Genomic DNA, 25,572 nt, shown 5'->3' on the forward strand with positions numbered 1-25,572 from the left:
GAGAGAGAGAGAGAGAGAGAGAGAGAGAGAGAGAGAGCGACAGAGAGAGCGACAGAGGGAGAGAGAGAGAGCGACAGAGGGAGAGACAGAGAGAGAGAGAGAGAGAGAGAGAGAGAGAGAGAGAGAGAGAGAGAGAGAGAGAGAGAGAGAGAGAGAGAGAGAGAGAGAGGGAGCGAGACATATTAACCGATAAACAATTGCTGCCCGACCTTCAGGCTCAACTGTGCATCCTGCAGTGAGCGTTCTGGGGCCCGAGTGTTGTGGCCATGAATACAGGAGTGGCTCTGGATACAACACACTACTGACAGAGGGGGAGAGAGAGGGAGAAGAATAGAGAGGGTGGGGAGACCGAGAGAGAAACCTTGGCCTACCATCACCTCTCCCTTCCCTGTGACCTCCCAGTGCTACTGTACAGCCCAGCTATAAGAAGCTACTTCCAAAAATAACACAGATTTCACGTAGGCTGACACAGAGAAAGGATATTTCAATGGCTGACATGGATTCGGAAGTACACAGCAGTACCGGGCCAAGGCATGTTCAGCCATCCTCGCTCCCAAGTGTTACCCCTCCTCCCCCATCCAAGTCCATTCTCCAATAGTGGAGCTCCAGGACCAGACCACTGAGTGTTCTGAACCCCTCAGTTCAATGCAGTGAGATCATATCTGGTTTGATGGGCTATGGTCTGATTAATTAGAGCGGGGTCGGGATTGAGACTTCCTGGCTCCATCTGCACACGACCTGAGGACATGGCTACTGCACAACAGACCATAATATGCTGCACGGGCACAGCTGGTCCTCCCAGGTTACTGCTCCCTCGTTGCCCTTCATCTTTCTCCCTCCCTCTCTCCCTCTCTCTGTGCCTAAATGCAATTACCTGTTCAGAGAGTGAGCACTTGGCCAGTTTGAAGCAGGCATTAAGACTAGCCCAGAGCCCACAGGCACCAATAATTACATCAGCTTCAAGATCCCTTGCTTTAATGAACTAGCTACTGTACCCCTCTCTCTCTCTGGTCCACTGGAAAATGCTGCTCCGTGCGTGGAGTCGTAAATAGGGAGGGGGGGGGATATTTTCTCTCCTGACGGACACATCCTCAAACTCTTAAGACTTCTGCAAATTATCCAGACGTCAAAGTGTCACCAACAAAAAAGGTCAACGATAACTATTCAGCAAACGCACCCTGCGGGGCTCTTCTTCCACGTGTCCTGTACATAACACTTCTCGGCAGTGCTCAAAGCATGCTATTCCCAGAGCAGGATTTACATGTCAACTCAAAGCTATGAGCCCTATCAGTCCTCCATGACAATAAAATCGTCAACAACAGAGTAGGCTAATCAGTCATCCATGACAACAAATTCATCAACAACAGAGTAGGCTAATCAGTCCTCCATGACAATAAAATCATCAACAACAGAGTAGGCTAATCAGTCCCCCATGACGCTAAAATCATCAACAACAGAGTAGGCTATTCAGTCCTCCATGACAATAAAATCATCAACAACAGAGTAGGCTATTCAGTCCTCCATGACAATAAAATCATCAACAACAGAGTAGGCTAATCAGTCCTCCATGACAATAAAATCATCAACAACAGAGTAGGCTAATCAGTCCTCCATGACAATAAAATCATCAACAACAGAGTAGGCTATTCAGTCCTCCATGACAATAAAATCATCAACAACAGAGTAGGCTAATCAGTCCTCCATGACAATAAAATCATCAACAACAGAGTAGGCTAATCAGTCCTCCATGACAATAAAATCATCAACAACAGAGTAGGCTAATCAGTCCTCCATGACAATAAAATCATCAACAACAGAGTAGGCTAATCAGTCCTCCATGACAATAAAATCATCAACAACAGAGTAGGCTAATCAGTCCTCCATGACGCTAAAATCATCAACAACAGAGTAGGCTAATCAGTCCTCCATGACAATAAAATCATCAACAACAGAGTAGGCTAATCAGTCCCCCATGACGCTAAAATCATCAACAACAGAGTAGGCTAATCAGTCCTCCATGACAATAAAATCATCAACAACAGAGTAGGCTAATCAGTCCTCCATGACAATAAAATCATCAACAACAGAGTAGGCTATTCAGTCCTCCATGACAATAAAATCATCAACAACAGAGTAGGCTAATCAGTCCTCCATGACAATAAAATCATCAACAACAGAGTAGGCTAATCAGTCCTCCATGACAATAAAATCATCAACAACAGAGTAGGCTATTCAGTCCTCCATGACAATAAAATCATCAACAACAGAGTAGGCTAATCAGTCCTCCATGACAATAAAATCATCAACAACAGAGTAGGCTATTCAGTCCTCCATGACAATAAAATCATCAACAACAGAGTAGGCTAATCAGTCCTCCATGACAATAAAATCATCAACAACAGAGTAGGCTAATCAGTCCTCCATGACAATAAAATCATCAACAACAGAGTAGGCTAATCAGTCCTCCATGACAATAAAATCATCAACAACAGAGTAGGCTAATCAGTCCTCCATGACAATAAAATCATCAACAACAGAGTAGGCTAATCAGTCCTCCATGACAACAAAATCATCAACAACAGAGTAGGCTAATCAGTCCTCCATGACAATAAAATCATCAACAACAGAGTAGGCTAATCAGTCATCCATGACGCTAAAATCATCAACAACAGAGTAGGCTAATCAGTCCTCCATGACAACAAAATCATCAACAACAGAGTAGGCTAATCAGTCCTCCATGACAACAAAATTGACCAACGGGTCAATTCATTGGATCAACTGGAAATATGACTTTGGTTTATAACGTAAAGAAATGGCCGAATTGTATGATTATTTGTAGAATAAAGCAATGGGCTTGAAGAAGCCTACAAAACCAACCCGTAAAGTAAAATGGAACATCCATTTGTGGCCAGCCATGTAAACTCTAAACACGGATAGATAGCAATAGATGTGCAATTAGTAATATTATTTTTTGTCTTCTTCTAATGCCTCTTAAGGGGAATGTAATCTAAAAGTAATCAAATTACATTACTGGGTGTAGGTAATCCAAAAGATCATTTACTGATTACAATTGAGGACAGGTAACTTGCAACTGTAACAGATTACATTTAGAAAGTAACACCTGGCCTACTGCAGAGCACTAGAGAAGTAGGGAGTGAGGCCACAGTGCAAGTGTCATGGTACACTTAACCTGACCTATAGCACTCAGATGACACCCTGTGATCTAGACTGTCCAGCTGGGTCAGAGGTCAGTATGAACACTGTGTGGCGCCGTCTCTCATATCTGCTTCTCTCGCCCCACCTCTCCCTCGCCCTCTCGCCCTCCAGCCCCTCCCTTCTTCCTCGCTCTCCCTCCCCATCTCTCCACAAAGCCACAGCTCCAGACTGTCTGTGATAAAGTACTTGACTCCAGCTTTGATCCTCTGAGGCAATGGCAGGACATGTCCACATTCCACACTTTGTTCTTCTTTCTTTTTCTTTTCTCGCTGTTCTGTTATTCTCCACTAGAAACGGAGCCATCGGGTCACTGTCCGACCTGTCACGTCTCTGCCCTCACCAACAATGACAAACCATTCCCCCTTTTCATCCCAGGAATGACAAGAATCTCGCGATCGATGTAAGGCCAATGAGGTTTTCAGGGCTGCCATTTCTTCCCCTTTCTATTCTGTTAGTGGCCAAACAATGTAGGACACAGTCTTCGATGACTGAGGCTAGTTATTGTGTGTTGGCGCCAATCAACAAAGGGAACAGCAACAGCGGACAACAGAGAAAGTGTGTCTGTCTGTCGCTGGAGGCGTCTGCTACAGAGATGACAGCCACAGATAACCCCGAGTCACAATAGACCTGCTGAACACCGGGCTGTGTACACACACCCATACAAACACACGGGGGGGGGGGGGGGCGTGTTGAGGAGGACAAAGCCATATTGACCCATCTCCATCAACATTCTCTCCATCCATCTCTCCCTCTGCTGACTGTCGGATGGCTCTGTGTGTGTTTGGGGATAACCTGGGAACAATCAGCAATCGCGGGCTTATCGGATAAATATTTCCCTCACACAGAGCCTGTCCTCTCCTCCCCCCTGCATTCCCCTGCCTCTCTAATTGTAGGACTCGTTGATTGGGAGTGCTCGGACATATTTTAAACGGGGTCTGCGAGGCACTTAAATGCGCACGTGAATGGGGTCTTATCGTTTGAGTTGGTGTTAAATGCGCATGTGAATGGGGTCTTATCGTTTGAGTTGGTGTTGCATGTGTCAGAGAAAGGAATGAATAGAGCGTGAGTGTTGGCTTTGTGTGTCTGTCAGAAACAAGGAGAATATGAGTGACAGGCCTCTATCAGCTGTGTGATTGAGTAGCTAGCGGGGCTGAAAAAGAAGCATCCAGCTGTCAATAAAAAGGTAGGAGAGAGAGAGCCGCAGTCAGCCAGAACAACTCCCTCTTCCCCCTGCCTCCCCAGGTCCCCATCCCTCCCAGTCTCATTCCATTCTTCCAGTCTCACCTGCCTCCCCCTCCCTCTCAATGTCTCCCCCCTGCCTGCCTGAGTCTCCCTTCCAATGTTTCTCCTTACATCCCCATTGTTTCATTCTCCTCTCTCCAGGGCTCGCGGGTCACGACTTCAAAGGGAAGTCGTTTGAACGCAATTAAAAAAACATCACAAAAAAAATCAAATTGTATTTTTGGGCAGAAACGCCTTCTCGAACATGTGAACTTTCATGTGCCTTAATATCAAACGTATATGCCATATATAAGTAGGAATAAAATAGTTAAATTACGAGACCAGTTGGCTTAGCCAAAGAAATAGACCGCAGCCTTCCCGCTAGCCATGATTGGCTGAGATAATGAGTGGGCTGGACATGCAGAGATGAGTTTGGATTGGTCTACAATATAGCGCCCTTCAGTCCATTTGAGCTGGTCAGTATGTCTAGGTAATCCTGTCGAACGCGGTATTTAAAAAAATGGATTGTGTATTAAAACTGCAGAAGTGTTGCTCTCCACTTTCTGGAGGAGTTTTCAAAGCAGTGGAAGTGACGACATGAGTTGGTATTACGGTTCATTGTTTACCTAGTTAGCTGAGTGTGCCAGAGAGCGCAGAATAACTGATGAATTTACAAAACGCTCAAAACCTGGTGAATATGGCCGTGTCAGTAAACATCAGTGAACTCATCGGCCAGAGCGCCCGGTGAGCGCTCTGAATTCATGAATGGACAATCTGACAGTACAGTTGCAGTCACCAACGCTCTGGATAACATAACAGCTCTGCTAGGGCGAGTGTTCAGTGAGCCGTTCTCTCTCCCTTAGATGTCTGGAAGTAGCTAGCAAGTTAGCTTGGGTGCTGTTAATACATTAAGATCAACCCTTAAAGAGTTGGGCGGGCTAAAGCTTAAGAGGGTGTGAATGATGCTGAATGGGTGTAGACAAAGGGCTCACATTTAGTCTCTTTTGCGACCCTTTGAATTTTTACACACATTTTTACACTAGGAGGCTAAAACCATGATTTGGTAAAACAGAAAGGTAAATTTATCCTCATCATTCTTGTCATGAAAATGTCTGCCTGCCCCTGTACCTTTTTCGCTGAGTCCTGCTACTGTGCTGAGCAAGCCACTCTCTCTCCTTACCCAGGACAAAAAGTGGTTCTGATTGCATAACATCTTAAAATCCAATAGCGGGGGAAACACGGCGATCCTGTTGTCACAGTTAAGGAGGTTCTCAGCTTTCTGTACTTTTTGTATTGTAATCAACTCTCAATTTTGAGCTCAATAGCAACTATTTTACAACCAAAGACATTTGATATGGCTTCGAGTTACAGAGTGCGAGAAATGAGCATTGGCCATTGCGATCGCATAGGCCTCACTGGGCCGTAGGCTACAACTGCAGCGGTTTATGGAGATTACATTCACTTTTAGACTAATGCATGGCTACTAGTGGGTATAACAGTATATTTAGAATCATTTTAACAGTAACATTTAACAGCCTAATTGTCAACCCAAAAAGCATGACAATCACTGGATTAGGTGGCACATTATAATTTTTTGAAACATGAATATATATAAATGTATTACTGAATACCATCTTAGTAGTCTATTACACTTTTTAATAAAGCACCGACTTAAGATGATGCCGCATAGAAAAATTGGTGTGATCAAATTATGGACTGGTGCCACCAACTGAAAATGTTTGTCTGGAACCTTGCTTTCCCTGGCTCTCCTCCCTCTCTCCATGTCTCCCACACCTCCCTCCTGGGCACAAATGAATGAATCTAATTGGCAGGGGTGCCGCTAGGGTGAGATATTTCCCCAAACAGAGACTGGCATTACCCAGCCCTGGGCTCCAACCACAGCCACCCCCACACAGAAGCAAGCTGAACCAGGCAGAAGCTATGAGTCATAGTCCTGCTTAAAACATCCCAGAGGAGTAATACCAGGATAGAAACCCACTGCACCCCTCACTACATCACCTCAACACTGACTGCACCAGCAGGCGGCACCAGCCTCCCACAGCAGGGACCCTAGCTCCCAGCTAAACTGGCAGAATGTAAAGTGTGTGTGTGTGTGGTCTCTCCAGTTGTTTGTGAGACAGATTCACACAAACCTTGCACTTAATCCAGTCTTCTACCAAAGTCAGGGATGGACAACTGGCGGCCCGCAGCCCCCCTTTTGAAGGCTCTTGGATCAATTCCCCCCCAGTTAGGGTCTCAACTGTTGCCAGAGATTGTTATGATCATTTCTCTACCATAAACCCCCTCCAACATGTAACCACAACAGCCCAGGACCTCCACATCCTGCTACTTCACCCGCGGGATCGTCTGAGACCAGCCAACTGATGAAACTGCGGGTTTGCGCCCTAAAATAGTTTCTGCACAAACTGTCACATACCATCTCACGGAAGCTCATCTGCCTGCTTGTCATCCTCACCAGGGTCTTGACCTGACTGCAGCTCGGCTTCATAACCAACTTGTGGAAAAATGCTCACCTTCGACGGCCACTTGAACACTGGAGAAGTGCGCTCTTCACAGATGAAACCCGGTTTCAACTGTATCGGGCAGATGGCTGAAAGTGTGGATGGCGTCGTGTGGGCGAGTGGCTCGCTGGTTTCAACGTTGTGAACAGAGTGCCCCTGCGGTGGCGGTGGGGTTATGGTATGGGCAGGCATAAGCTACCGACAACTAACACAATTGCATTTTATCGATGACAATTTGAATGCAAAGAGAAGCCATGAAGAGATCCTGAGGCCCATTGTCGCACCATTCATCAGTCAGCATTACCTCATGTTTTAGCATGACAACACGTCGCAAGGATCACCCATTGAGCATGTTAGGGATGCTCTGGATCAACGTGTACAACAGCGTGTTCCAGATCCCGCCTATATCCTGCAACTTAGTAAAGCCATTGAAGAGGAGTGGGACATTCCACAGGCCCCAATTGATTTTGTTAGTCAGTCTCATTTAGTAAATATTTTACATTTACATTTACATTTAAGTCATTTAGCAGACGCTTCTTGATTCTATTTTCTTAAAACTGCACTGTTGGTTAATTAAGGGATTGTAAGTAAGCATTTCATAGTAAGGTCTACGCATGTTGTATACGGCGCACGTAACAAATTAAATATAAAATCTATTCCAATTTTAAGTGATCGTATGGTTGGTGACATATTTCAATACATTTTCATGTTTGTAGCTACTTAGTTATTTTCATGTTTGTAGCTACTTAGTAAATAAAAAGAAACGTCCTATCAGTGTCAACTGCGATTATTTTCAGTAAACTTAACATGTGTAAATATTTGAACAAACATAAGATTCAACAACAGACAAATTGAACAAGTTCCACAGACATGTGACTAACAGAAATGGAATAATGGGACCCTGAAAAAAAGGGAGTGAAAATCAAAAGTAACAGTCAGTATATGGTGTGGCCACCAGCTGCATTAAGTACTGCAGTGCATCTCCTCCTCATGGACTGCACCAGATTTGCCAGTTCTTGCTGTGAGATGTTACCCCACTCTTCCACCAAGGCACCTGCAAGTTCCCTGACATTTCTGGGGGGGAAAGGCCCTAGCCCTCAGATCCAACAGGTCACAGACGTGCTCAATGGGACTGAGATCCGGGCTCTTCGCTGGCCATTGCAGAACACTGACATTCATGTCTTGAAGGAAATCACGCACAGAACGAGCAGTACGGCTGGTGGCATTGTCATGCTGGAGGGTCATGTCAGGATGAGCCTGCAGGAAGGGTACCACAAGGGAGGAGGATGTCTTCCCTGTAATGCACAGCATTGAGATTGCCTGCAATGGCAAACTCAGTCCAATGATGCTGTTGTTGCAAAATCCTGCACGGAGCCTTCACCGTGCACTGCCACTTTAAGAGTGCATCAGCAGTGAGGAAGGAGGAAATAAAGGCAGCTCTTTCAGCTCTTTTGGGAGGGGCTCTTGGGTGGCGCGACAGTTTGATTGTGTGTACTGTGCTGCAGAAGTTTTGTTTGTTTTCAGCGTGTGTAGTTTATAAAGTATTTAACTCAATCATCAGTGTGATCGCTCTAGGTCGTGGTTGTTTTAGTTTGGGACCGCGCCCGTTATGGACCGCATGGATTAGTAGCAACCTTGATGCAAATCTTTAACATACAAACAAACCAACAAACCATCGGACAGTCAGACAGTACACCTGCACGCCTGAAGACCACAGCTAAGATCTCTCTTGTTCTCTTTCTCTTCCCTCTATCGTTCCAGTGCTTTACCCTGCAACAGACTCTCTATTTTTCCAATGCACTTCCCATTGAAGTTCATTAGAGCTGGACTATTATTGCCCTGCCAGAAGTAATTGGGTGGACATTTTAGTTAAAAGGGAGGTTGCTTGCAAGTTGTGTATTGTTATGTGAACTGTATTGAGGTCAGGTGTATTAATGACATGTGGCTGAGAAGATTGTGGACATTTTTAAGGCCTTTGTTGTGTCTATGAACACCCCCCACATTCATACCCTCTGCACTCATCCACTGGAAGATAAAACAGATTATTGCAAATCCTCTGTTGATGACTGGGTTCTTTCTTGTATGAAGTTGCTGTTAAATTGCTCTGCCATTATTAGTATTATTATTATTGTATGAGATATTCTTGTTGGGGTTACCCCTTCTTTTCTCTCTCCACTGGCTATCTGGTAAACAGACTACACTCTAGGCAGTCTCTTCTGCTGATGTGTGTGGGTCTGGTAGTGGTACTCTCTCTATTGGTTAATACCTGCCTGGCGCCCGAAAAAAATCTCTTTGCCCCTCTCTAATAAATACCGCTACACTGTGACACACTGCCTCAGAACATGCAGGACTCTCTACCTCCAAATCAATCCCGCTCTAGAGTACAGGCTTCGGGGTAACGCTAATTCCATTTACGATAAACGCAAATCTGACCATCACCCCTGGTGAGACAAAACAGCAACCCGCAACTCGTCAGTGAAGAGCACTTTTTAGTCCTGTCTGGTCCAGCAACGGTTGGTTTGTGCCCATAGGCGACTTTGTTGCCGGTGATGTAAAGGTAGGTCCTCACCAGACAACAGGCCTACAAGCCTTCATTCCAGCCTCTCTCAGCTTATTGAGGACATTCTGAGCACTCATGTTGGGATTATGCGTTCCAGGTGTAACTTGGCAGTTGCTGTTGCCATGCTGTACCTGTCCCGCAGGTGTGATGTTCCGATGTACCGATCCTGTGCAGATGTTACATGTGGTCTGCCACTGCGAGGACTATCAGCTGTCCGCCCTTTCTCCCTGTAGCGCTGTCTTAGGCGTCTCACAGTATGGACATTGTAATGTATTGCCCTGGCCACACCTGCAGTCCTCATGTCTCCTTGCAGCATGTCTAAGGCACATTCATGCAGATGAGCAGGGACATCTTTCTTTTGGAGTTTTTCCAGAGACAGTAGAAAGGCCTCTTTAGTGTCCTAAGTTTTCATAACTGTGACCATAATTGCCTACCGTCTGTAAGCTGTTAGTGTCTTAGCCTCTCTGGGATCATTGGGACGCTAGCGTCCCACCTCAACAACAGCCAGTAAAATTGCAGGGCGCCAAATTCAAACAGAAATCCCATAAATAAAATTAAAAAGTATTATACACCATTTTAAAAGATAAACTTCTTGTTAATCCAACCAGATTGTCAGATTTCAAAAAGGCTTTACGGCGAAAGCGCAACCATGTGATTATGTTAGGACTGCGCCTATCCACAAGAAACCATGCAGACATTTTCCAGCCAAAGAGAGGGCTAACAAAAGTCAGGAAAAGCGATTAAATGAATCACTAACCTTTGATGATCTTCATCTGGTGGCACTCCCAGGACTCCATGTTACACAATAAATGTTTGTTTTGTTCGATAATGTCCCGCTATGTCCAAAAACCTCAATTTTGTTGGTGCGTTTAGTTCAGTAATCCAATAGGCACAAAGCGCTCTCAACATCCAGACAAAAAGGACAATAAAAGTTGGTAGAAACATGTCAAACGATGTTTAAAATCAAATCATGTTGTTTTTGTCATAAATAATCAATTATATTTCAACCGGACAAAAGCTTCGTCAATAGAAAAGGAGAAACAAGGCAGGTGCGTTCCCGATCGTGCGCTGGACTCAGGTCTGGAAATTTCCACTGTCCACTCATTGAAAGTGCTGTATCTCCCTCATTTTTCAGAGTACAAGCCTGAAACCATGCATAAAGACTGGCCACATGTAGAAGAAGCCATAGAGATAGTGAACTGGGTCTTTGTATGGTGGATAGACTTTCAATGGAAGAACAGCCTTTCAAAATAATAGTACTTCCTGGATGGATTTTTCTCAGGTTTTCACCTGCCATATCAGTTCTGTTTTTCTAAGACATTATTTTAACAGTTTTGGAAACTTGAGTATTTTCTATCCAAATCTACCAATTATATGCATATCCTAGCTTCTGGGCCTGAGTAGCAGGCAGTTTAATTTGGGCACGCTTTTCATCCAAAATTCCAAATGCTGCCCACTACCCAAGTGAAGTTAACAACCGTTCCACAGGTGCATGTTCATTAATTGTTTATGGTTCATTGAACAAGCATGGGAAACCGTGTTTAAACCCTTTACAATGAATATTTGTGAAGTAATTTGGATTTTTCCTAATTATCTTTGAAAGACAGGGCCCTGAAAAAGGGGACGTTTAGCTGCAGACCACTGGTGCAATACATTAGGAGATAAAGCAGCCAGTTTCTTCACTTTACCTGTAACATAACTTTACATTATGAAGCTTACCTTCGTTCCCCTGAACAGTTGAGCCAGTCACGTTTGTTTGTAAATAGCACAATGGGAGAAAGCAGGAGCAGGTGTGTTCAGCTGTGTACTGACAGGGGTTACACTTTATATAAGTCAACAGTGTTTTTTGTGTTGTTTCAATAGAGTGATCAGGGACTTGCAACTATTCCTTCACAGAAAATACATTAGAGCAACACAGCCGGCGGAAAATAGCTTCTTTTTCATCAGATGACAACGGAAGCCCAAAGTTATTTGGCTGGCAGCCACACAAGTAAATGAGCTTATGATGAAAAACCAAGGTATTTTTTAGCAAAAATTATGCATGGCCATCCTATTTCTAATATTTATCATGGAAAACAATGTTGCCTGATATATTTCATAATGTTTTGTTTAAAGTTAGTCTTGCATTTTACTGGAGAAAAGTACTGGAGAAAAGTAGCTACACATCAGTCAAAGCGCTATCTGCTGTTAGAATGTCCGTTCGTGTATGAATTGTCATCCTAGTGAAGTGCATCTGAAGCACAACATGTGTGTGATGCTGAGCAGAAATTACAATAAATAGAATTTTTAAAAAGGAGGAAAAATATTTTCTCTTTACTGCATCATTCTGCATTAACTAGAAAGTTAAACTTACACATCACGTTTTCAAGTAAGTGGCTGAATTAACAAGGTGAAGGAGCATCATATTGTGTTAACTTCCTGCCTAGTTTCAGGAGTCAAAGCCCTTTGGATGAGTTCTGTATAGCTGCCACAGCTAGTTTATTGGCCATGTACCCAAAATATTGATTTAGGTGCAATCTTACTGGCAGCAATATCCTTGCCTGTGAAGCTCTTTTTGTGCAAAGCAATGATGACGGCACGTGTTTCCTTGCAGGTAACCATGGTTGACAGAGGAAGAACAATGATTCCAAGCAACACCTTCCTTTTGAAGCTCCCAGTCTGTTATTCGAACTCAATCAGCATGACAGAGTGATCTCCAGCCCTGTCCTCATCAACACTCACACGTGTTAACGAGAGAGTCACTGAAATGTCAGCTGGTCCTTTTGTGGCAGGGCTGAAATGCAGTGGAAATGTTATTTTGGGATTCAGTTCATTTGCATGGCAAAGAGGGACTTTGCAATTAATTGCAATTCATCTGATCACTCTTCATAACATTCTGGAGTATATGAAAATTGCCATCATACAAACTGAGGCAGCAGACTTTATGAAAATGTATATTTGTGTAATTCTCAAAACTTTTGGCCACGACTGTGTGTGTGTGTATATATATACACACACACACACACACACACACACACACACACACACACACACACACACACACACACACACACACACACACACACACACACACACACACACACACACACACACACACACACACACACACACACACACACACACACACACACACACACACACACACACACACACAACTTTATGAGCTGGATTGCCTGTCTTTGCAATTCTTTATTTTAGTTTGCGCTCGTTAGCATATTCAGCTAGCAGCCACCATGGAAATATGCTATTGTGTATTAAACCATTTATACCGTAAATCCCTGGATGAGAGGACGGTAAGGAAGACATGAAAATCTGGATACCGCCCAACCCTGGTGTGTGTGCTAGCTAGCCAGGGTTTAACATCTTTCTATGTTTGTGTGTCTATCTGCATCTAGTTAAGTAGCGCAGCAGTTACTGGAAAAAATGGTTAACTGTTAATCCAGACAGACAAGAAGATTTCTGAAAGACTGAGAAAAAAATGGCACTTCAAATGCCACAAATTTCACACAACCGTGTAAAACTAGATGCCAGTACTTGTATAACACCACAGAAAAGCTACATCAAAAAGGCAGCCATTGTAACAACAAGTAACCTAGTTGCTGGAAAATCATTTAAGTTCCATTTCAAGCTCAAACAGAGGAATTTATTAATATAAAAACAGAAAAGTATGTTCTATTCCAGATCTGATACTACTCTCACAGTGGCTTTCGTAGTGTTTTATACCATCAATCTCTAGGGGCGCTGAGGTAAATGCTTCCAATTTCCTTCTCTGTTAAGTTAGCCATAGAGCCCGTTAAAAATAGGCTAAATAAACAAGTGGCTCATTAATATCACTGAAGGCGTTTTAGCAACAAGGCCCCATAAGGGATCTATTTATTTAGGAGAATTAATAAAAAGCGTGCTTCGGCTCCTTTGTCCCGGAGTAAATGCTACTGCATTCTGTCGACAGCAGCAGTTCCTAAAGGAGCGCCGGAGAGAAGGTGTGTGTGTGTGTGTTTCCTGTGACCTTGTCTTTATCGAACTATGTGTGTGTGGCAGAGGCACGTCATTTTGGCCCTAATTGTTTCTCAACCATTTTTACGGGGCCCAACCCCTCCAGCACCTTAATTAGCTAGTTTGTGATCCATCCTGTCCCAGCTGTAAACCTATTCTCTCTAATACCCACTACTACCATATCCACAGAGACGACAGGGAGTGGAGGGGTTAAATAGCTGAGGAGTGGGGGTCTGGGAAGCCATTACCCTCTTTGTGTATGGGTGTTTTATAGGGTGCTTTTAAAGGATGTACGTCTGTTCTTTTGTCTTACTACTGAATAAAACGACATCATCAAATCCAAGATAAAATTTACATTTACATTTAAGTCATTTAGCAGAATCATTGTGTTTGTAGGTGAGTGCACTTGACTGGACTACCTTAATGGGTCTTTTGGTCAAATAAACACCTTCCACTAAAAGACTCTGATAACCAGCTTCACAAGCTTTGTGGCCCCTTCGCTCCCTAAGAGAGCTGCTCACCTCTCTGACACCATACGTCTTTTTACAGATCACCCAGCTGTGCTAATCAGAGACGGGGTCTCCCAGGGCCCAGCGCAGGTCAGCGTTAATCAGACAGCAGCGTGGGGCTGTGTCCCGCTTCGGCGAATCACAGGGGTTTAGGCTGCACCGCTCACACGTCAGTCATCAAAACACAACAGCTGGTGATCGCTCACCTCTTCTCTTCTCTTCGTGTGTGTGTGTGTGTGTGTGTGTGTGTGTGTGTGTGTGTGTGTGTGTGTGTGTGTGTGTGTGTGTGTGTGTGTGTGTGTGTGTGTGTGTGTGTGTGTGTGTGTGTGTGTGTGTGTGTGTGTGTGTGTGTGTGTGTGTGTGTTAAACTGCATGTGTGTACCAGTGTGTGTCTGGTACACTCCTCACGGGACTCACTCTAGTGTGTGTGTGTGTGTGTGTCAGTCGTTGATTGAGTTAAATACAAAGAGCCTCTAGGGAGCAGAACAGAAGCCTGTAAAGTCTCTCTCCATTTGTCTCTACGGTTAATGCTTTCAACAAAAACAGCAGGGATTAAGGTAAGGCACGCTAGCTTCCACACAGGTCACGGTGACATGTAAACGGCATCAAGTGGTGCGGGAGACCAATCGAAGAACAGCTAAAGAGAAGATGGGGTTAGTTAGCTAGTCTCATGCTTGATTTTGATGCATGCTGGTGCAGAATGAAAGAGAATATGATACACATGGAGTATTGTACATTGCTATATGAAACACACTAACCGACACCCGCATGAGCAATCAACCGTCCCTGGTGATTTTATAAGATGTTTTTGTGGTGATCTGCCTTCAGGGCAGAAAGCTGTAGAAATCTGTCTGACAGCTGGATGTTATTGTGAAGTTTACCATAGAGAGTTTTTTAGGAAACCAAGATTTCAATAATAACATCTGCTTCCTAAAACTAGGAGCAAGGCCATCCAGTGTTGTCAGCCTCATTGAGGCTGCATTGCAAATGGCACCCTATTCCGTATATAGTGCACTTCTTGGTCAAAGGTAGTAGGGACTAGGGTGCCACCTGGGACGCAGACTGAGTGTTAGCCATCCTTTGTATTTTCCTTGAAAATCCAAAGGATTTGGGTCAAAACAGCAGTTTGCCATGCTACACAATGTTGTTTCCTGCTTAATACCTATTATAATATGTTCATCACGATCTTATGTCTTTCCACGGAGATAGCGGTCTTAAAACCTCCACATTCTAAGGCGTCAGATAATCTTCAGAGTAAGCATTCCTTTCTACTGGAACAAGCAGAGGCTCAGTTCAGCTCCCGCCCACAGACGCAGACCAACAGTCCCCTGTGTCGCTCTCATACACAGACACAGTCCCACACAGACACACACCTCTAAACAGTGTGAAAGCCAAGTATGAATGTTCCCGGGTTAAAACTGGGTACTGTGAAGTTGTGAAGAAAAATTCACAAGTGCCTGTGAGAATCAGCTTTGTACACACAATTGACTACGGTAATTAGGGACAAAACAGCACAAAAAAGGTTGTCTGGCTGGGAGTGCCTCCTAATGTACTGCTGCCCCTGAAGAGAGGTGAGTCACCAGCATACAAATGGCCCTCTCTGGAGTAGAGAGACTGGAGACCGCCACCTGAATGACAGATACAAAGAGCACAGGAAAGACGATGAGAGGAGAGAGATGAGAGAAGTGCGGTGAACGGGGCGAGAGGAGCGGGAGAAAATGCGAGAGCAGGAGAGAGAGCGAGAGAGAATGAGAGATACAGTATGTAGACGATTGCCAGTCTGTAGCCCGACGGACGTCCCATGACCATGCATTCCCTATCGTATATACATCGTATATAACTTGAAACCATCCTCCATGTACATTATGTTGTTCATTTATTCGCCATCCTTTGTTTGTCTTATTTTGATTTATTAAAATGTAAATCGACCGAAGACAATAAAACAGCAGTGTTTTACCTGTATAGATGATTATTTGCACTATTATTACTACTCAAATGAACTGCATTTCATTCTTTTTAATGAGAATACCCCCTAAAATAAAAAATACCCGCTTCAAAAAATATGAGAATAAAAATGGTCTTCCTCTATAGAAGTAGGTCCTGCCTCTCGCTACATAGTAGAAAGCAGATGATTCAGTCAACGCTCCTGTCGGTCCCAGACTATGGCCACATCGTCTATATGAACGCAGCTGCCACTTCATTATAGCTGCTAGATGTAGTTTATCATAGAGCATTGCACTTTATTACGGGCGACAATGTTAGTGGTCATCACTGCAGTCTCTACCAGAAAGTTGGTTGGCCCTCTTTGATGTCACGTAGGTTACGCCACACAATACATTGCTATGTTTTCATTTATAAAGCCCTTTTACACAAAGTCCCACTGTACCTAGCAGCATTACTGCACTTTAGACATAATGTTACCACACCCCATCTCAGGGATGGCTAACTCTGGACATTCCTTTGGTCTCTACTGAGTTAGGTAAATCAGATTTTAGTTCTTGCACCTTATTTGTGGAACAATCTTCAAAATGTTCTTAAATGTGATGTTCTGGTGCCTCTAGGTGAATACAGAAAGCTGATTGAGGACCTTTTTACTGATGAATGTGTTTGTGTTTTAGGACCGTGTTTCTCTTTCTTCTTGCATTTTGTATTTTCTGTCATTTATGTCATTCAGGGCTCATCTGTAAAAGAGACCTTGGTCTCAGTATGACTCCTTGATCAAATAAAGGTCAAATAAATCAATCTAACTATTCTCATTGCATTGTAATGTATTTCATGAAATGCTGTACCACTACACTGCTTTTGGCAATATCTACAAATTGTATACTTTATGCCAAAAAAGCTCTGAATTTGAGGTAGTGCGAGAGAGAGAACGAAAGACAGAGAAAGAGAGAACGTGCGACAGACAAACGAGAGAGAGAGCACTAGCTGAAGTAAATCAAACCCCCTTTTCCACACCCTGGTGTTATTACACAACATTTCATCCCTCGCGAGTGTTTAGAAAAAAACAGCGAGACCAAACGGTGGCAGTGGGCACCACCTGGGAACCGTGCCGGGGCGTGTGGCTGGCAGCAGCAATCCGCTCTGAACACACCGCCGAATGGCTGTATGGATGCTGTAGCCTTGCCACCTACCTGCCTGCCTTCCACTGCCTAGCTACCTCTGTGTATGGGGCCATTTACATCAAGGACAAACACACTGGAGTGCTCACACATGGTCACAGTCGCACGGCTCGGATGTGGTTATGGCTGTAAATCAATAAGCGACAAAGAGAGAGAGAGAGAAAGTGAGGCGGCAGCGGAACAGTTCCCTGGGTGATACGCTCAACGCCGGCCGCCACAGGGTGGACGTGTAAAAAGGCTGTATCTGGCTTCGGTACAGTGCAGAGAGAGAATATTCATCATTCACACACTAATTCTGAAGAGATGGAACAGAGGGGGAAAGTGGGACGGCGCGACTAACTTACACACAGGGGACTCCACTGTGACTAAACCCGTGTGTATTCATGTGTGTGGCCAATTCAACAAACACACACGGAACTACTACACTCCAAAAAGACTAAAAATACACACGCCTAACCCGTTCTCTCCTGGGGAGGTGGTACAGACACACACAGTGAATGTAAACAGTGGAAAGGAGAATTCATGTACCTGAATGCCGTCCAACAATTTGCTCATGCACCAGAAACTGTCAGCCTCGATGTTTCGCAAAGCCGCCTCCTGCAAGCTGGACACGTCAAAGTTCTCCACCTCCTCCTCTGGAGAGAGACAGAGAGAGACACAGAGAGACAGAGAGACAGAGAGACAGAGAGAGACAGAGAGAGACAGAGAGAGACAAAGAGACAGAGAGAGACACAGAGAGAGAGAGAGAGAGACAGAGATAATTAGGTCTACAAGCATCACAGCAGGGGCCTTGCATTAAACAGAAGAGAAAAACAAGAAAAGAGGGATGGAGATATGTTCTTGAGAGCCCGAAGAGTCCTTGATGAAGTGTGGTGGTACAGAATGGTATCATCAGAGTTTCGTAGAGAGCCTCTCGAACAGCACCTGTTAACAACACGTCGATTCACACGCCACACTCATTCGCACATACATTACTTACATTGTGCAGACTGTCTGTTCTTACTACATCTTCAACCACAGCCATTCAATTACATCTACTCTCCACACACATTCAAACATTCAGCACTAATCGATATTCTCGTGCCATCTTACTCTTTCAGTATGTTTGCTGCACATAGACCAATCACTTAAACCATGCATTATATCTTCGGAGATTGTAGATGGCTATCAAAAGCCCCATGAAATACCGTACAGATTATGAAGCTAGACATCAGCAATGAAGTCCATTCATGGGTTAAGTGTATGAATGACAGTTGGAACCATTTACCCCTCCACTATGAAATCGGAGATCAGTCTCTGTCCGTTCGTTTGTACAGACTAGGGTTGAATGGCTGGAATCCGGTTAGCGAGATGTATGCTCAAAACCACTCCCTTTTCCCGGGAGAAACCAGTCAAATGATAATAAATGATTTATATGAAGAGCATAGCGTGAAATGGAAATGTTCAATTATACGTGGTGTCTAAATCTGGCGTTGCTACGGCCTCTGTGTGATGAATCAAGGCTCAGGGTGGGGACAGACAGCCCATCTCAGTATGGGGCGCAGTTCACAATGCATGTAGACCTATCATCTCGTCATGGGAACTTTTTGTCTCGTGACGGGGATGCCTACATATGCTGCAGTGATACAAAGACTGAATGCGCGTCTAATTCACCCATCTCCATCCGGCTTTCGAGGATCCCCCTTGTTTTTAAACAGCCTATCACTCGAATACCGTTGCTTAAATCAGTGCACGCGTGAGCACTCTCTCGCAGTCTCTCTCCAACTCCATGCAAATTGCATCCAAAATAGAATATCCTGTTCTAGATTGATATATAGCCCTATATATAGATGTCCTAGCCTACCTCTTCCAGGTATTACATTCAATGCAGTATTAGCTTTATATTTAGCTAATTAATGATGGGTTATGCATAATAAGCTTCTAACTTATAGCCTCTGTCTCATGTGCAATACACAAGCACCTGTGCTCCGCTGGCCTCTCTTTGAAAAAGACTCCTTATCTCTTGGAGTCCCACGCAGGAAAAGCTTTTAGTTTTGTTGCTTTTCTTTTACCAATAGACAATTGGTGCAGCGGTCTAAGTTACTGCATCTCAGTGCTAGAGAACGTCACTACAACCTGGAAATGAACCCGGGTCTGTATCACAAACGGCCGTGATTTGTAATCCCATAGGGAGGCACACAATTGACCCAGCGTTGTCCGGGTTAAGGTTTGGCTGGGGTCGGCCATCACTGTAAATGAGAATTTGTGCTTAAGGATAGGGGACAGCATTTTCACTTTGGATTAATTGCGTGCCCATAGTGAACTGCCTCCTACTCTGTCCCAGATGCTAATATATGCTTATTATTATTACTATTGGATAGAAAACACTGAAGTTTTTAGGACTGTTTGAATTATGTCTGTGAGTATAACAGAACTCATAGGGCAGGCAAACTTCCAAAACAGGGAGTGGAAATTCTGGGGCTGGTTGATTTTCAACTCATCGCCTATTCACATCCCAGTAAGATATGGATCTGTACGCACTTCCTACGCCTTCCACTAGATGTCAATAGTCAGTAGAGCGTGGAATGAAGCCTCTAGTGTGATGTGGGACCGGATGGGAGGGCAATGATTCAGTGGTCTGTCAGAATGCCAGTTCCTGGTGGCGCACATTACTCATGATATCGCCTTGCGTTCCATTACTCTGTACACAAAAACGAATGCTCCGGTTGGAACGTAATTGGATATATGTGATAATAACATCCTGAAGATTGATTCTCTACTTAGTTTGACCAGTTTATTCAACCTGGAATATAACTTTTTGAAGTTTTCGTCCGAGTTCGCAAGGACCAGCGCCAGCTTTTGGACATGTGAGCTAAACGTGCTAGCAAAGGCAGCTAATTGGACACTAGTAATGGACATTATCGAACAAAACAACCATTTATAGCGGAACTAGGATTCCTTGCAATGCATTCTGAAGAAAGATCATCAAAGGGAATATTTGTGATGTAATTTCGTATTTCTGTTGACTCCAACATGGCGGAGAAATATATTTACGTCTGAGCGCCGTCTCAGATTATTGCATGGTATGCTTTTTTCTTAACATTTCTTTAAATCTGACACAGCGGTTGCATTAAGAACCAGTGTATCTTTAATTATATGTAAAACATGCATCTTTCCTCAAAGTTTAAGATGTGTTTCTCTGTTATATGACATGGCTCTGTAATTACTCCGGATATTTTGGAGGCATTTCTGAACATGGCGCCAATGTAAACTGAGATTTGATAAAACATAAATATATTGTTTAACATAATGTCCTATGAGTGTCATCTGATTAAGATTATCAAAGGTTAGTGATTCATTTTATCATTAATTCTGCTTTTGTGAACATCTTTGGCTGGGAAAAATGGCTGCGTGTTTTTGGGGATTTGGTGGTGATCTAACAAATATATGTTGTGTTTTTTTTTAATCGGACACGATGGGTACATTAACAAGATGTTTATCTTTCATTTGCTGTATTGGACTTGTTTATGTGTGAAAGTTAAATATTTCAAAAATATATTTTTGAATTCCCCCGCGCTGCGGGGGGGGGGGGGGATCCTAGACAGGTTAACTGACTTGCTTAGTTAAATAAAAGGTTAAATAAAAGAAATAAAATATTTGAAGAGGGACGCAAGCGCTTTGATGAATGTTAAATACAGCAGCCAATAGATCTCACGGGTAGTTTGAAAGAAGAGCCAACGCGCGATGGTGGTAGGCTACAACAGTTGTGTTTTCAGACCCATAACCATTCAACATTTGTGAAGAGAAGCCTTCTGCATCAAATTATAGTCCTATATTATTCAAGGATGTCATTAGAATAATGAAGACAAGGACAACAAAACATGTCATTTAACTGTTGATAGCGATGAATGATTGAAGCAACAATGGGGAGAAAGAGGTAGGCTAATAACATTAGGGGAGATATTAAATCTATAGACTGTATGCATCTCCATACTAATGATACAAACAGGCCCCATCATGTTTCCATATAATACAATAGAGCAATAGTGTTCACACTCAAAAAGATTAGCCTACTGGAGCTAGTTTCATTGATTTACCCAAGAGAGCATATAGCTAGCTACATCTATGGGCTTTTATGTTTTTCTATTGTGCTCAATGAGCAGTAGCCTATATCATATATGTATTGGATAATGACACGATCATTTGGGCTTTTTGGGGTTTGGGGAAATGAAATGTTAATGTAGGGCTCACAAATTGTATGTAATATATGTCTCATCAGGTTCGGGCAGCATCAGGATAGAATTTTAATGCTGATCAAAGCTCTAATCAAATCCAGACATATTTAGATGCCTTATAATGCTTTGAATAACACTTCCAGTTTTGGTGGGAGATACCGGGTTAGCCGGGAGCAAAGTAATTTATTCTCAGGGTGGAACATTAGTAAAATACTTGGAAAATATTCAACCGTAGTACATATGTTATTTACTACCTCTTACAGACACCACTGGCCCATTCTTTGACGGAACTTGGATGAATGATGAGTCTGGCCATAGAGATCAAACATTTACACAACTACACTGATTGGCGCTATAGTAATCAACTGAAATTCCAAAACTTTGACCAAGCCTACCTCCTGTCCCATTTGTGTTACAGTCATGGACATTTTGTACAAATGTAAATATGAGCAACACGTTTCCGATAAGGGCCAATAAGCTTGGCCCATTATATACAGCGATTAAAATAAAGTAAAAAAATACTTTAAAAAAAAAAAAGACATTTTTTTCTCTCTCACTCTCATTGATCCACACAACATAAAATGGGGGTTGGGGTCTTCATAATTCGTTGCCTTGTTAACCATACCTCCTTCAATTACTTCTATATGTCCGTCGTGTGTGGACCTGGGTTCATTTAGACCCGGTGTAATATCATCTGTTATCACGCTGATGGGTGCATACGGGATCATTAAACGTATAATCAGATTGACGAGGCGAGGGGAACATGAGTGTATGACAGATACAGGGTATGGGCTGTGCGTGCGCTCAGTGGCTACTCTGACAGGTAACACCAGAGGAGGTGAGCAGCAGGCAAGCCCTCGGGTAAATAGGGAGAGGAGAGAAGAGAAACTGCTGAAGACGGGCACTAATGGACAGGGAGAAGGGATGGCTGGATTGTTCAAAGACAAGGAGAGCCTTTTTCAGGAGCCCTTAATACGGTAGTCACCAAAGATTTCTGTAGAAAAGCCAAGGATAAAGCCTTGCACTTGATTCAGAAGCCCTGCACCCCGGGTGCATTTTAAACCATTTCATTTGTCTGCAGGGGCAAACTCCGCCTACCCGGCAGACCAGGAAAGCTAAATCAAGTGTGCCCACTGTGCTGGCCAATCGGATAGCTCATATCAATGTGCCTGCAGCTTCCACGAAACTATCAAAGAATACAGCTGTTTAAGTTTCTATTCAGCACTCTCAACACTGATTTCTCAACACTTTTCTAAAACAAAAAATGCGCTTCTCCCTACTTACACTCGCGCTACAACCAGCACTGCAGTTGCAATGAATGAAGTAGTCAAGGATATCGACGTTTTTATTATTAGCAGCTCGTCGTGTCCATTTTAATATCGCAGAATATTTCACTTTTTCTGCTCATAGGAACAACATCATATATTCATGCATGAGGCAGAAATAATGTGGTGCGACTCTAGTTTCACCATCAGGTGGAAGGAAGACTGTGTCCCCCCTCTCTCTGGTCAGTCTCACCAGAGGAAAGGACAGGGACAGTGAGAGGCAGACAGTCTGCTGCTCTCTCCTTTTCTCCGCTGAGATTGACCATCAGTAAAATTTTAAAAAGCTTAGTATTTCAATTTGTTCAGCTGTGCCTAGCAAGTGACAACAGATCTATTTTATCAAAGCACGAGTTTAGAATTATAATATGGTCTGAGAAGAACGATATTGGCAGGCCAATCATAGCCAATATGCTGTGAAAATGTATTAGGCCTAATGTACCTCATTCCTACATAACTATTTTTATTGCGTTAATGTTGCATTAAGTTAAATGTTGCAGGCTTACATCTTAAGTCATGTTTAATCTGAGCGGTAGATCTAGACTTGCTTTTTGACTCCGAAAGTGATATTGATTTAGAAAGGGTTGGTGACCATTGACTTAATACAATTACACCCTCCCCAGGTCTAAACTGGCAGTTTAACACTGTTTTGTTGAATTGAGGTGAGGGTTGGGGAGATATTTGTGTAGATCTGCTAGGAGTGTACAAGTATCTTGAGGGTAAGAGAGTTGATGTGGAATTGGGGCTAACTCAGAGTATGGATGAACAAGGGCACAAGAAAGAAGGCGCTGTGTATCTATTCCTCTAACGTCTGTACTACATGTTCCACAAATCAACAGCTCCCCCTGTGGTCACTGTATGAACTGAAGCCTGCTCTGAAGTGATAGAACAATGTTATAGAAGTGAATTTCCCTTGGGAGGGAAGCACAACAAATTATATTTTCTTTATTATATTGGGAGATCTGAGTCACCTACACAGTGTTCTCTCTCAGCCAGTGTTCTCGGCTATATTTAGCCACACTTACTCTCCCCGGCATACTCTTTACAAAGACAAGTCACTGGGGCCACCAGACAGTTTCTGACGTCATCAGTAGTAGACACCACAAAGCTACGAGTTCCATTTCTATGAGTCGACGTGACACACACAAACCCGGGGGGGGGGGGGGGTCAGTAATAATAAGAGCCTTTTGCTGAGAGGAAGAACGTGTCAGTAAGAGTGTGTTACGGGCATTATGATTATGGCTCATGGTGCCCCCGAAAAACAGAAGAGTTATAGTTGAGCAGTCTGACTTTGTGGGTTAAATAGGCAGAGTGAAAAGTCCCAAGGTGTACTGTTCCTAGCGCCGCACAAACAGACACTCTCCCTCTCGCTCTCTAAGGGTAGGACCAGGCCATCTGTCCAACCGTATTGTCAGGAGAGAGGGCCTGTGGCCATTCAGCCGCTATAGAGGCAAGGTGACATGAAGCATCACACAAACACAAAGAGAGAGAGAGAGAGGTGACACAGCCACTGAGCATCACACTGACTAGACACAGGAACCAAAGAAAGGATGGAGAGCAGAAGACTAGAGAGCAGGGATACAGGGATACAAGGTGAAGCCAGGAACATGGGAGGGTGAGATAAAGGTGTTTGACCATTAATAGCGGGCTACAGGCATATGGAGACACACTAGTACACCCAAATGCACTAGGGCTGAAACCCAATTAGTCGACCAGTTGATAGGCTGTTCGTCGATCGAGATGTCGAGCAGTAGCACCAAAAAACTGAAAGAATAATATTTTGTCGTGGCGTAGCCTACAAGACACCTGTCTGATTGGCACCTGTCTGAGAGGACTGATCCACTGTGGAGGCTGTTGGCACAGTCCAACAATCTAAGACGTGTGCTACTCAAATTCTATATGGTTATATTATGGAAGAACAATGGTGCAACACATAAAAAATGATATCATTTTATAACAAATGCACCTTCTCCCGCGGTGAAGAGGGGTTGCTGTCCGCGGTTCTAAAACAGTGCGCTATTGAATTGGCACGTTTTCCTAGACTACGTTGCTAGGTGCATAATCGCCAGAGTTACCCAGCATATTGGTGTTGAGAACAACGCGGCGGAGGCAGCAGTGGAGTTAGGAGATGAGAAAACAGCTCTCGCCTTTATAGTCTAAGAAAAGTGAGGAAATAATTAGGTCTTTAATCGACAGCCTAACTGTTAAATGTGCCTGGCTTTATAAATCATCAATATACACTACTGTTCAAAAGTTTGGAGTCACTTAGAAATGTCCTCGTGGGTTTGATTACAGACTCTAATCAGAATAGTAAGAGTTGGAGGCCCCGGTGCACAACTGAGCAAGAGGACAAGTACATTAGTGTCTTTAGTTTGAGAAACAGACGCCTCACAAGTCCTCAACTGGCAGCTTCATTAAATAGTACCCGCAAAACACCACTCCGGGATGCTGGCCTTCAAGGCAGAGTTCCTCTGTCCAGTGTGTGTTATTTTGCCCATCTGATTCTTTTTTTAAATTTTATTGGCCAGTCAGATATGGGTTTTTCTTTGCAACTCTGCCGAGAAGGCCAGCATCCCGGAGTGGTGTTTTGCAGGTACTACAGGGTTTTCTAATGACCAACTAGCCTTTTAAAATGATAAACTTGGATTAGCTAACATAACGTGCCATAAGAACACAGGAGTGATGGCTGCTGATAATGGGCCTCTGTACGCCTATGTAGATACTCCATTAAAAATCAGCTGTTTCCAGCTTCCATTAGACATTTATAACATTAACAATGTCTACACTATTTCTGATCAATTGGATGTTATTTTAAAATGGACCAAAAAAAAAAGTGTTTTTCTGTCAAAAACAAGGACATTTGTAAGTGAACCCAAACTATTGAAAGGTCGTG

The 25,572-nt window shown here is 43.5% G+C and overlaps 1 protein-coding gene across 1 annotated transcript in view; it reads right to left on the reverse strand.

Moving 5' to 3' along the window:
- LOC124019264 (TBC1 domain family member 22B-like) overlaps positions 1-25,572 on the reverse strand; it is a 119,874-nt gene that overhangs the window by 73,853 nt on the left and 20,449 nt on the right. The window contains exon 2 of the mRNA XM_046334640.1: positions 17,672-17,778. Coding sequence (XP_046190596.1) covers positions 17,672-17,778 — 107 coding nt within the window. The remainder of the gene's footprint in view (positions 1-17,671; positions 17,779-25,572) is intronic.

This window comes from Oncorhynchus gorbuscha, unplaced genomic scaffold, assembly GCF_021184085.1.
Source record: "Oncorhynchus gorbuscha isolate QuinsamMale2020 ecotype Even-year unplaced genomic scaffold, OgorEven_v1.0 Un_scaffold_8:::fragment_4:::debris, whole genome shotgun sequence".
NCBI classification, from domain to species: domain Eukaryota; kingdom Metazoa; phylum Chordata; class Actinopteri; order Salmoniformes; family Salmonidae; genus Oncorhynchus; species Oncorhynchus gorbuscha.